This window comes from Pristis pectinata, chromosome 9, assembly GCF_009764475.1.
Source record: "Pristis pectinata isolate sPriPec2 chromosome 9, sPriPec2.1.pri, whole genome shotgun sequence".
NCBI classification, from domain to species: Eukaryota; Metazoa; Chordata; class Chondrichthyes; order Rhinopristiformes; family Pristidae; genus Pristis; species Pristis pectinata.
Window position 1 is genome coordinate 87,671,718 of NC_067413.1, and position 12,954 is coordinate 87,684,671.

General features: G+C 45.7%; 1 protein-coding gene across 2 annotated transcripts in view; it reads left to right on the forward strand.

Moving 5' to 3' along the window:
- Window positions 1–12,954, forward strand: part of mib1 (MIB E3 ubiquitin protein ligase 1) — a 111,344-nt gene that overhangs the window by 36,770 nt on the left and 61,620 nt on the right. For both annotated transcript variants that reach the window (XM_052023327.1, XM_052023325.1), the window contains exons 9-10: window positions 390–523; window positions 7,469–7,576. In XM_052023327.1, coding sequence (XP_051879287.1) covers window positions 390–523; window positions 7,469–7,576 — 242 coding nt within the window. The remainder of the gene's footprint in view (window positions 1–389; window positions 524–7,468; window positions 7,577–12,954) is intronic.

Consider the following 12,954-nt stretch of genomic DNA (forward strand, 5'->3'; position numbering starts at 1 on the left):
CTCCAAGAAGCCATACATGGATTGTAGTGACAGGCACAGTTATTGTTTCTCATCCATCAATAGAGAAACTTGCAGGCTGGTCTCCCTCTGTCCTTCCTTCCACCACCAGCACCACCACCCCCAATCCCCCCCCCCCCCCCCCTCCGATTCCAACTGACTGCTTCAAAAAAAAAACATCATAACGTCCTTTATCTTCTGTTGTCGTAAGCACGCCAACACACACACACCACTATGCCCTATCTTAAAGGGATATTCACCAGTTGTAACCCAGTTCATAACATTAAGAGGAAGTGAACAAGTTAAGTAAAGTTAACAAGTGTTTACTTTTGTTAGTTTGGAGGCTTAATACTGTTATGAATTATTCTATTCACAATTTTTTGTTTCATCAGAGCGCTTATCACAACTATTGAAAAAACTATTTGAAACACAAGAATCTGGAGACATCAATGAAGAACTTGTTAAAGCTGCAGCCAATGGTGATGTTGCAAAAGTGGAAGAAATAATGGCACGGCCAGATGTTGATGTGAGTGTTTTTAATACCTGTTTTTCTGCCAGCATACTAATATATTTTTGTGGAAATTGAGGCAGAGAAAAAGTGAGAGCCAGGTTTTGGATAACGCATTCTCTTGACACAAGTTAAAATGCCCAATAGAGTGCTTTTGGGATTTAAAATGGATATCTATCTTTTAATTTTTGCCTTCAAGTTTCCATGGGAAGAGATATTCCAAAAAATGTATTGGTATCAGTCTACAGGACAACAATGTGGTACATCTGGTTAGTACTCTGAGGATATCCCATTGCTTTTGATATTATAATTATTTTTCTAAAAAAGAGCAGAGTTACACAAAATGGTTTTGTTTCAGAAGGATGACATATGCAGTGCTTTTTTTTCAAAATAATAATTTACTTCTTGTGAAAGCCAACATTATGCTTGGGGTCCTTTGACTCAAGCATCATCACCTACCTGCATTTTGAGCGGAATGTTCAGCAGTCCATTTTATGTACATCTACAAATCGAATGCACTATTACATACAAGCCACTGGTTTTTCATTTTATTAGCTTTGTAGCGGTTGCTACCGCGAAATAAAACAAGACGCTAGTCGGAGGATTGTCGAACAAGAAGTGGTTTATTTTCCCGCCTTGCACGGGCCCTTTAAGGGAGACTGTTCCCGCCCAAAGCAACTGGCAATGACGTAAGTACTACGTCATCAAGACTTTCCTGCGCGCGGGTTCTCCCCGTCGCTCGGGAAAGACGAGGCCCGCGGCCATCTTGGGCCTCGTCGCTCCGACGCCGCGCGACCCGACTGCCGAGCCGGTTCGCCCAACTAAACGGTGAGTCGCCACACAACCCCCCCCCCAGAACTGGCGATACAGTCCCCAAGGTCCGCGGGCTGTGCCAGCTGCCGCTTAGGGGGCCGGCCTCTGCGTCGTGGCGCTGCAACCTCGACAGGTTGTTGCAGATCCAAATGGGCCGGTTTGAGGCGGTCCGCCGTGAAAACCTGTTCCCTGCCTCCAATGTCCAAAATAAAGGTGGATCCATTATTCCGTATGACTCGGAACGGTCCCTCATATGGTCGTTGCAATGGCGCCGCGGTGTGCCCCTGCGAACGAAAACAAACTTACAGTCCCGTAGTTCCTTGGGCTGGCAGGATGGGGCTTGACCGTGCCGTGAGGTGAGAATCGGGGCCAAGTTGCCAAGCTTCTCGTGCAGTCTTTGTAGGACTGCTGGGGGTTGTTCACCTTGGTCCCGAAGGGCAGGTATGAAATCCCCGGGGACAACTAGGGGCTCCCCGTACACAAGCTCAGCTGACGAAATGCGGAGGTCTTCTTTGGGGGCAGTGCGTATGCCGAGCAGGACCCAAGGCAGCTCGTCAACCCAGTTAAGACCCTTCAGGCGGGCCATCAAGGCTGATTTCAGATGGCGGTGAAAACGTTCCACCAACCCGTTTGCTTGAGGATGGTAGGCCATGGTGGTGTGCAGCTGCGTGTCTAGCAGGTTCGCTAATGCAGCCCAGAGACTGGAAGTGAATTGGGTGCCTCTGTCTGAAGTGATGTGGGCCGGAACACCAAAACGTGAGACCCAAGTTGTGAGCAGCGCCCGGGCGCAGGAATCGGTTGTGATGTCAGTCAGGGGGGTTGCCTCAGGCCACCTCGTGAACCGGTCCACGATGGTAAGGAGGTACCGGGCTCCTCTTGAAACCGGCAGAGGGCCCACGAGGTCGACGTGTATGTGGTTGAACTTCCTACGGGTAGGCTTGAACTGCTGTGGTGGGACCTTGGTGTGTCGCTGGATTTTTGACGTCTGGCAGTGCGGACAAGTCCTGGCCCACACACTAACCTGTTTGCGCAGGCCATGCCAGACAAACTTGCTGGCGACCAGTCGGACAGTAGATCTGATGGACGGGTGCGCCAACCCATGTACCGAGTCAAAAACGCGTCTTCGCCAGGCTGCAGGGACTATAGGGCGGGGCTGACCAGTCGCAACGTCGCAAAGTAGGGTCCGCTGACCTGGACCAACCAAGAAATCTCGGAGCTGCAGACCCGAGACTGCGGTTCTGTAGCTGGGCAGTTCGTCGTCGGCTTGTTGTGCGTCAGCTAGGGCCGCGTAGTCGACACCCAAGGATAGGTTGTGGATGGTTGGTCTGGAAAGTGCATCAGCAATGACATTATCCTTTCCGGAGACATGTTGGATGTCAGTTGTGAATTCGGAAATGTAGGATAAATGTCTCTGCTGACGAGCTGACCAAGGATCGGAGACTTTGGAGAAGGCAAAGGACAGAGGCTTATGATCGGTGAAAGCGGTGAAAGGCCTGCCTTCTAGAAAGTATCAGAAATGCCGGACCGCCAGATACAGTGCTAGAAGTTCCCGATCAAAAGCGCTGTACTTCAGTTCGGGCGGTCTAAGGTGCTTGCTGAAAAATGCCAAGGGTTGCCAGCGGCCTTCGAGTAGCTGTTCCAGTACCCCACCCACCGCGGTGTTGGACGCGTCCACCGTGAGGGCAGTCGGGACGTCAGTCCTAGGGTGTACAAGCATCGTGGCGTCTGCCAGGGCGTCTTTGGCCTTAACGAAAGCAGCCGCAGCCTCGTCAGTTCAGGTGATGTTCTTGCCCTTACCAGCCAGCAGCGAGAACAGAGGGCGCATGATATGGGCTGCTGCAGGGATGAATCGATGGTAAAAGTTGACCATCCCAAGGAATTCCTGTAGGCCTTTGACTGTGTCGGGGCGGGCAAAATGGCGGATAGCGTCCACCTTGGCGGGTAGGGGTGTTGCCCCGTCGCTGGTGATTTTGTGGCCGAGGAAATCGATAGAGTCAAGTCCGAATTGGCACTTGGATGGGTTGATCGTGAGGCCGAAATTGCGGAGGCGGGAATACAGCTGGCGGAGGTGGGAAAGGTGTTCCTGGCGGTTACGGCTGGCGATCAGTATGTCGTCTAAGTAAATGAACACGAAGTCCAGGTCTCGGCCTACCGCGTCCATCAGCCGCTGGAAGGTCTGCGCGGCGTTCTTAAGGCTGAATGGCATCCGAAGGAATTCGAACAGGCCGAATGGGGTGATAATCGCTGTCTTGGGGACGTCATCCGGATGGACCGGGATCTGGTGGTATCCCCGAACGAGGTCCACTTTGGAAAAGATGCGGGCTCCGTGTAAGTTCGCTACGAAGTCCTGGATGTGAGGGATGGGATAGCGGTCCGGGGTGGTAGCGTCATTCAGCCTGCGGTAGTCACCGCAGGGCCTCCACCCTCCGGTGGCTTTGGGGACCATGTGCAGGGGGGAGGCCCAGGGGCTGTCTGACCTGCGAACAATCCCCAGCTCCTCCATGTGACGGAACTCTTCCTTTGCCAGGCGGAGCTTGTCTAGAGGTAATCGTCGTGCTCGGGCATGAAGGGGTGGCCCTGTAGTAATGATGTGGTGTCGTACCCCGTGTCTGGGCCTAGAATTCGTAAACGAAGGTGCCAAAATTGATGGGAATTCGGCTAGGAGCTTGGCGAAATCGTCAACCAGGAAGGGAAATGGAGTCCAGGTGCGGGGCTGGTGTGCTGATTTCTCCCAGGGGATAGGTCTGGAAGGTGCTAGAGTGGACTAACCGCTTCCCTCGCAGGTCGACTAACAGGTTGCGGGCCCGAAGGAAATCAGCTCCTAGGAGTGGTCGGGCGACCGTGGCAAGGGTAAAGGTCCAGGTAAAACGGCTGCTGCCGAATTGTAATTGAAGTGTATGGGTGCCGAAAGACCGTATCGTTGTACCGTTGGCAGCATTGAGTAGAGGACCGGGTGGCCTGTTACGAGTGTCGCGGCCGGTCGGGGGCAAAATACTGACCTCTGCTCCAGTATCAACGAGGAAACGCCGTCCAGATTTCTTGTCCTGAACGAATAGGAGGCTCTGTCGGCGGCCAGCCGCCGTAGCCATCAGCGGCAGCTGGCCCTGGCGTTTCCCTGAAACTTGCAGGGTGGGCGGCATCGACGGGCCTCCGCACCCTACCTCTGATGGTAGAAGCACAACTGGTCACCCGTGTCGTCGTCTGCGTTCCTGGGGCGTGGTTGCTCGGTTGCTGGGGCCGGGCGAGGCGGGCATTGGGCTCGCGGCCTGGTGATTTGACTGACGGACGAGCCGCTCTCGCGCTTGGCCCTCCACAGGACGTCTGCCCGGGCAGCCACCTCACAGGGGTTGCTGAAGTCGGCATCAGCTAACAACAGGTGGATGTCATCGGGGAGCTGTTTGAGGAAGGCCTGTTCGAACATCAGGCATGGCTTGTGTCCCTCGGCCAATGCCGGCATCTCATTCATTAGGGCGGATGGGGATCTGTCCCCCAGGCCGTCCAGATGAAGCAGGCGGGCAGCGCGCTCACGACGGGAGAGGCCGAAGGTCCGAATCAAAAGGTCTTTGAAAGTCGGGTACTTATCTTCCTCCGGAGGCGACTGGATGAAGTCTCCAACCTGGGCAGCTGTCTCTTGGTCCAGAGAGCTAACCACATGGTAGTACTTCGTGGAGTCGGAGGTGATCTGCCGAAGGTGGAATTGTGCTTCGGCCTGGTCAAACCAGACGCTGGGCCGAAGTGACCAAAAGGTGGGCAGCTTGAGGGCCACTGCGTTGGCTGCTGTGCTGTCGGCCATTGCGCGGGTCCAAAATCCGTTTGGACCATCGGGGTCACCAATGTAGTGGTTGCTACCGCGAAATAAAACAAGATGCTAGTCAGAGGATTGTCGAACAAGAAGTGGTTTATTTTCCTGCCTTGCGCGGGCCCTTTAAGGGAGACTGTTCCCGCCCAAAGCAACCGGCAATGACGTAAGTACTATGTCATCAAGACTTTCCCGCGTGCGGGTTCTCCCCATCGCTCGGGAAAGACGAGGCCCGCCGCCATCTTGGGCCTCGTCGCTCCGACGCCGCGCGACACGACTGCCGAGCCAGTTCGCCCGACTAAACGGTGAGTCGCCACAGCTTCAACAAAATAAACTTGAAATTTTAAATGTGTTTAGTTGAAGCCAGTTATAATTTATAATAAATCCAAGCCATTACAGCCCAGCATGTTTCCTACAATTTTACTTTGGCAGATCTGATAGCAGATCCTGAGCCCTACAGCAAAACATTCCTCCTAGCAATTGTAATTGTTTTCCTAACCTGTATTGCTGACCCTCTTTTTTTTCATCCCCCCTCTTTCCCTTGTGAAATCCATGCTGAGGTGCTATTCTATTCACCTTTAAGCCATAAATTAGTAATATGTCATCTGTCTAACTCACAGAGCTCATTGAATTAGGCATTGCCAAACTCTCTTACTGTTGATTTTCTAGCTATTGCTCTTTCTCCCTTTCAAACTTGTGTATTGTTTCTATGTCTTCCATTTCTAGTTTTGTTTCTCTCCTTTCTGAATACTCTCATTTCCACTACCTGCCAAGTTAGTTTAAACTCTTCCTTTTGAATACCAATGACAACTTCATTTAGACTGTATTGTTCCTGTCCCAGGAGTATCAAGTATTCCTTGCACCAACTGTCCAGCCAAGCTTTCATCTGTGCTTTTCTCTTATTTCTATGCCCGTGCATGGGACTAGAAATAATCTCGAGTATTTATCTTTTGAAGTCCTACCTATTAAATTCTTCCTTGGCTCTCAAATCTGCCTACAGAACCTCACTCCTCTGTCTGCTTGTTGCTAGTATTAATATGCACCACAGATTCCTGGCTGTTTCCTGATTTCATCAATGTTCCAGGTGATATCCTCATCCTTGGCTCCAGGGAGGCAACATTAATTTCATCTGTGGTTGCAGAAATGCTTGTCTGTCCCCCTATTGCTATTGCTTTTGTGATCTTGTCTCTGTGTACCTGAGCTGCCCATGGGACTGTGGACTTGGCTCTCACTGTTCTCCCCTAATAAATCATTCCCCTCTTCAGAAGTGAACTGAATTATTTTTCTACAGCTTGACACACTTGGGACTTGTGTTCTACCAGTCATTACCTCCTTTCCAGCCCGGCAGTCGTGCATTCTTGTGGCTGAACACTACATTAGGGTTAGAGCTAGCTGCCATGTACTACTAGTCGAAATGTGCATCACAAGTGGCTTTCAGCCTTGCTGTAAAGTCTGCTGATGTTCAAAGTCTGGAAAGCCAGAAGTCAAACTTCTCCATCTTATGATATTTGTTGCTTATCATTTTACAGGGCACAGCAAGTATACTTTCTACATGGTTCAGGACGTATAGTGGATGGGTCTAAGGTTTTCCACTTTGCTTCTTTATTGGACTAAGTTTATCAGAAATAATCTTGGAAGTTGTCCCTGATCTAGTTGAAAGTGCTCACTATTTACTCACCAACAGTTCCTCCTATTGTGTTGGTGTCGTTCCGGGTGATTTTTGAAACCTTTCTCTTTGACACCTGCACTTCCTTACCTCCTGACTTGCTGATTAAGATTTGTAAGGCATAAATGTGCCACTGCTCTGCTTTTCTACACTTTCAGGTCTGTATTCCTTGCCTCCAAGTCATTGAATACATCAATTACAGTTCTGTGAATATAATCTCATATATCTAGGCAGATTTCTGAGTAGGGCATTTAACCAAAACCCCACTGACTAGTTGAAGATCCTAAGAATGTACTTGTCTCCTTTTGCTGGCCAATGACATACTATAAAGCGTATTCACAAAAGATTTAACTGGTAATAAGCCTTAAAACTGTTTGAAGGACATTGCTGGCACAGAATTACTGTATATTGGCTATACTATAATTACTGTACATCTGGTAACTTTTCAAGTGTTTGTTTTAAAGAATATTAGTTTTACATTATCTGAAATGAATTTTCAGAAATGGATATCTTGATTCTACTTTCTCAATGGTTAGTTCAGCTGTTCCTTTCGAACTTATTTCTCAATGAAACTTGTGTTAGAACTTTCAGAACTTTCTCCAGTTGGAAGTGTTAATTTAGAATTTGGACAGAACAGTGTTTATGGACTTGAATGATGGAAAATTGTTTAATTTTAATCTTGCAGGTGAATGGTCAGTGTGCAGGACACACTGCAATGCAGGCAGCAAGCCAGAATGGACATGTGGATGTCCTGAAGCTTCTTCTCAAACACAGTGTTGACTTAGAAGTTGAGGTAAGTTTTTATGGTTTATATAAATTTGTTCTCTCATGTAAAATTGTTCATATTGTATTCTTGCATGGACCCTGAAGTTAGTTCCCAAATTTAACTGCTGTATGGTACATGGGTACTGGTGCTGTAGGGGAAAATATTGGCTCCTTAGTATAAAAATTAGACATGAGCACAAAAGGACAGTAGTTGGGTGTGTAATTGTCAGAAATTTACAAATCTGTGAAAACGTTTCTATTGATTTTTAGAGCATAGTAAGAAGTGTTAATGTGCTCAGAGGGGTGGAGAGTAATCCGGTTGTCCTGCTTTGAACAATTAAGAAGCCATTGTTCCAATTTGTGTATCTTTTTTTTGTTTGTATTTTAAGGTTAAATTTGTCTTGTTGTTCATTGGCTCACTCTGTCATTAAAAAGCCAAAGGGTCAATTCTTTGGCACCAGAACCTCAGTGGTAAAATTTATTATTTAAGTGATATATTGGGCCAGATTGCACTGGACCTGGTCCATTGCCCACACTTGCTGTCCACCTGCTTGGATGTAGCTCTTCCAGATGTGGAGGACTAATTTTGCTGACCTCCTCACCAAAGAGGTGTCCCATGAAGCAGAGCAGGCAGCACAGTGGAACAACTAGTAAAGCTGTTATCTCGCATCTCCAACAACCCAGGTTCAGTTTGTTTGGAGTTGACGCTTTCTATGTCACTGCATAGATTTCCTCTAGATCCCAAAGATAATATGGGGTTATGGTAGGATTATTTTAAATAGGTACAGTGGCATGCAAAAGTTTGGGCACTCTGGTCAAAATTTCTATTACTGTGAATAGCTAAGTGAGTAAAAGATGACCTGATTTGCAAAAGGCATAAAGTTAAAGATGAGACATTTCTTTAATATTTTAAGCAAGATTACTTTTTTTATTTCCATCTTTTACAGTTTCAAAATAACAAAAAAGGAAAAGGGCCGGAAGCAAAAGTTTGGGCACCCTGCATGGTCAGTACTTAGTAACACCCCCACCCCCTTTGGCAAGTATCACAGCTTGTAAACGCTTTCTGTAGCCAGCTAAGAGTCTTTCAATTCTTGTTTGGGGGATTTTCGCCCATTCTTCCTTGCAAAAGGCTTCTAGTTCTGTGAGATTCTTGGGCTCTCCTGAGGGCTATCCACAGATTTTTGGTGATGTTTAGGTCAGTGGACTGTGAGGGCCATGGCAAAACCTTCAGCTTGTGCCTCGAGGTAGTCCATTGTGGATTTTGAGGTGTGTTTAGGATCGTTATCCTGTTGTAGAAGCCATCCCCTTTTCATCTTTAGCTTTTTTTTTACAGACAGTGTGATGTTTGCTTCCAGAATTTGCTGGTATTTAATTGAGTTCATTCTTCCCTCTACCAGTGAAATGTTCCCCGTGCCACTGGCTGCAACACAAGCCCAAAGCATGATCGATCCATCCCCGTGCTTAACAGTTGGAGAGGTGTTCTTTTCATGAAATTCTGCACCCTTTTTTCTCCAAACTTTCCGGCGTCCTTACTACAAAATTCAGTGTCAGAAGTTTGCAAAGGAACATCTAAACAAGCCTAATGCATTTTAGAAACAAGTCTTGTGGACTGATGAAGTTAAAATAGAACCTTTTGGCTGCAATGAGCAAAGATATGTTTGGAGAAAAAAGGGTGCAGAATTTCATGAAAAGAACACCTCTCCAACTGTTAAGCACGGGGGTGGATCGATCATGCTTTGGGCTTGTGTTGCAGCCAGTGGCACGGGGAACATTTTACTGGTAGAGGGAAGAATGAATTCAATTAAATACCAGCAAATTCTGGAAGCAAACATCACACAGTCTGTTTTTTAAAAAAAAAGCTGAAAATGAAAAGAGGATGGCTTCTACAACAGGATAACAATCCTAAACACACCTCAAAATCCACAATGGACTACTTCGAGGCACAAGCTGAAGGTTTTGCCATGGTCCTCACAGTCCCCTGACCTAAACATCACTGAAAATCTGTGGATAGACCTCAGAAGAGCAGTGCATGCAAGACGGCCCAAGAATCTCACAGAACTAGAAGCCTTTTGTAAGGAAGAATGGGCGAAAATCCCTCAAACAAGAACTGAGAGATTCTTAGCTGGCTGCAGAAAGCGTTTACAAACCGTGATACTTGCCAAAGGGCATGTTACTAAGTACTGACCATGCAGGGTGCCCAAACTTTTGCTTCGGGATCTTTTCCTTTTCCTTTGTTATTTTGAAACTGTAAAAGATGGAAATAGAAAAGCAATCTTCCTTAAAATATTAAAGAAATGTGTCATCTTTAACTTTTTGGAAATCAGGTCATCTTTTACTCACTTAGCTATTCACAGTAATAGAAATTTTGACCAGGGGTGCCCAAACTTTTGCATGCCACTGTATATGATGGTCAGCGCTGATTTGGTGGGCTAACAGGCCGGTTTCCATGCTGTATCTCTCGATGACAAGGACTAAAAGGCGAGTAAGGCATAGTAGATGTACCACTGACCCTCTCTCCAGAATGTACTGATGGCCTTTAACAGGTCGTTCCCATTGTGTATCTGATAGAAATGATTAAAAGCTATTCAAATATATTTAATATTTGAAGAAATAAATCACTCAAGTTAAAAATAGCTTTCCTATAAGGTTAAAATCATTAAAAGTGTAGAAAAGTGAAATAATTTGTGTTACTGACATTTAATTTTTTCTGTCGAGTCAGCAACCCTGTTCAAATGAATGGTTTCACCACTCGGGCACCAGCTGTCCCTGTATAAGAGTAACCATAGGAAATGAATCCACCCCTTCTCTAGCACTTAGTGCTCCATTGCTAGACTTGATGGTGAGTTCAGCTGCAGAGTGGACCTCTAGCTCATCAACAGAATGACTGGCTCTCAATCAGTTGCTATGTTCATACTTTCAAGTCACTATGTTATCTCTGGCAAGGTTTGTTGTATAGTGGAACAATGAATTGTGATTTATAATAGTGACAAGAATTTTGTGTATTTAATGCTATAGAGTTCTAACATAACTGGAGGTAAAGTGGGAGTTACCTTTCATTAGCCCAATTTTTGTGTGGAGGCCAGAGATAGATAGACTTAGATTTGGCCAAATTATTGGGTATATACATTTGTCAAGATCAGAGGCTTAGCTTGGATGTAAGGAATGTGTTGAGCAAATTAGAACCTCAGTATAACTAACATGATGGTAGTTATTGAGGCTAGACTGCCAGCTGGTCATGAGTAGGAGATAAAAATTGCAGATCAAGTCAGACTTTGCTGTCATTGTAAAACATAGCACTGGCTGTTACAGCTGTCTACAAATGTTGGACTTTTGAGGGGCAGCTTGTGGTCATTGGCACCTGCGGGGATCTATGTAAATAGGGCAGGTGACAAAGTGTCTCTTCAACCAATCAGATTAATGAAACCCTTACTGAGGAAACAAATTCTAAACCAGGAAATATAATTTTTAAATATAAAATCACACTATGAAAATAAAGTTGTGAAATTTAGGCGTGGTGGTGATGGAGCAAGATGGGATTGTATGAGAGAAATAAAATAAAATGAAATAAGTAAAACAAAGACATTTTAATTTTTCTTTCAAACCTTCAATAATTAAAATCTGAAGAAGGGGATTCCATGTAAATTGATTTTTATTGCCAGTAATAACTAAAAATACACATATGGACCCTAACCTTTCTTGGCATGTTTCACAGGTATCTAGAGGGTAAATACAGCACTGTCATATGTTTCAGTGCCAAGTCTTCCAGTGCTGAGTCTTTCATCAAAGTATCAGTGTAGCGAAGTTTGTGAAGAAGGAAGGTAAACCAGACAACAAATAACTGCACGTTTGTAAACACTAGAAAATATGCTCCAGAGTACTACATAATGATGCTGAACACTGGTAGCCTCAACATTATTCTTAATGTAGAAAGAAGTTGGCAAGCTTGAAGACCAATAAAGCCCAAGGACCAAATGATCAACGTCTCAAAGTTTTATAGGAGGTGCCTATGGAGATAGTGGAAGCTCTGGATATCATCTAACAAAATTCAGAATCCTTCCTGTGAATTGGAAGGTAGTTAATGTGACCCCACTGCTTTTTTTTTAAAAAAAATGAGAGAAGGAAAATCTGGGAACTGCTGACCTATTAGCTTAACATCAATAGTAGGGAAAATGTTGGAATCTCTAATAAAGGATATCATTACAGAACACTTGGGGGGGGGGGTGGGGGGGAGAAGGGAAAAAGTAATAGGCTTAAGCAGAGCCAGCACAAATGTGTGAAAGGGAAATTGTTTGATTGCTATGCTGGTGGTGTTTGATGATGTGATGAGTTTCCCCCTTATTTATTCATTGAGAATTGGTCGTGGGACAGTAAGCAAAGAGTAGGGGGGAGAAAAAAGGCTCTCAGATTAGTGGATAGCGTCTAGTGGGGTACCATAGAGGTTGGTGCTTGGGCCCCCAGCTATTCGTAATCTATCTCAACAGTTTGGCTGAGGTGGACCAAATGTCATAATTTCAAGTTCGCCGATGATACTAAACAGGGTGGGATTGTTAGTATGGAGGAGAATGTAAAGAGAGGCTACAAAGAGGCCTCAAAGGGTAATAGACAAGTTGTATAAGTGGGTCAGTACATGGCAGATGGAATATAACGTGGAAAAATGAGGACACAAAATAGAAAAAAGCGTTAGTTAAATGGTGAAAGATAGGGTGATATTCAAAGGGACCTAGGTGTACGTACAGAAATCACTTACAGCCAACATGCAGAAGGAGCAAGCCATTAGAAACATAAATGATATATTGAGAGGATTTGAATATAAGAGTAAGGAAGTCTTATTTGCAATTTTGTATTGTCTTGTTGAGACTGCAACTGGAGTATTGTGTACAGTTTTGCTCTCCTTGCCTAAGAAAGGATACCCTTGCCAAAGAGTGAATGACGTGAAGATTCACCAGTGTTCCAATGGTTGGTGGCTTTGCTATGAGAGGAGAGAGCAGGTAGATGAGGTCTGTATTCTCTGGAGATCAGAAGAACAAGGGGAGATCTCATGACTCTTATAAAAATTGGTAGAAGGCAAGATGCAGAGAGGATATTTCCCGTGGCTGAGAAATCTAGAACCAGTATGTTTAGGACTCAGATGAGGAGAAACTTATTCACGCAGAGGGTGGTGAATCTTTGGAATTCTCTACCACAGTGGGTTGTGGAGGCTGTTGTTGAGTTAAACCGTAATGGAAACTTATCGATTTCTGGATAGTAAGGGAATTGAGGAATATGGGGATAGTGCAGAAAATTGGCATTAAGTTAGAAGATCAACCCAGATTTGGATAAATGGGGTGAAAGGGCCAGATAGTTCCTTCCTGCTCCTATTTCTTAGACCGATGAGTATAAGTGAATCAGGAAACAGTGCAGGTCTGT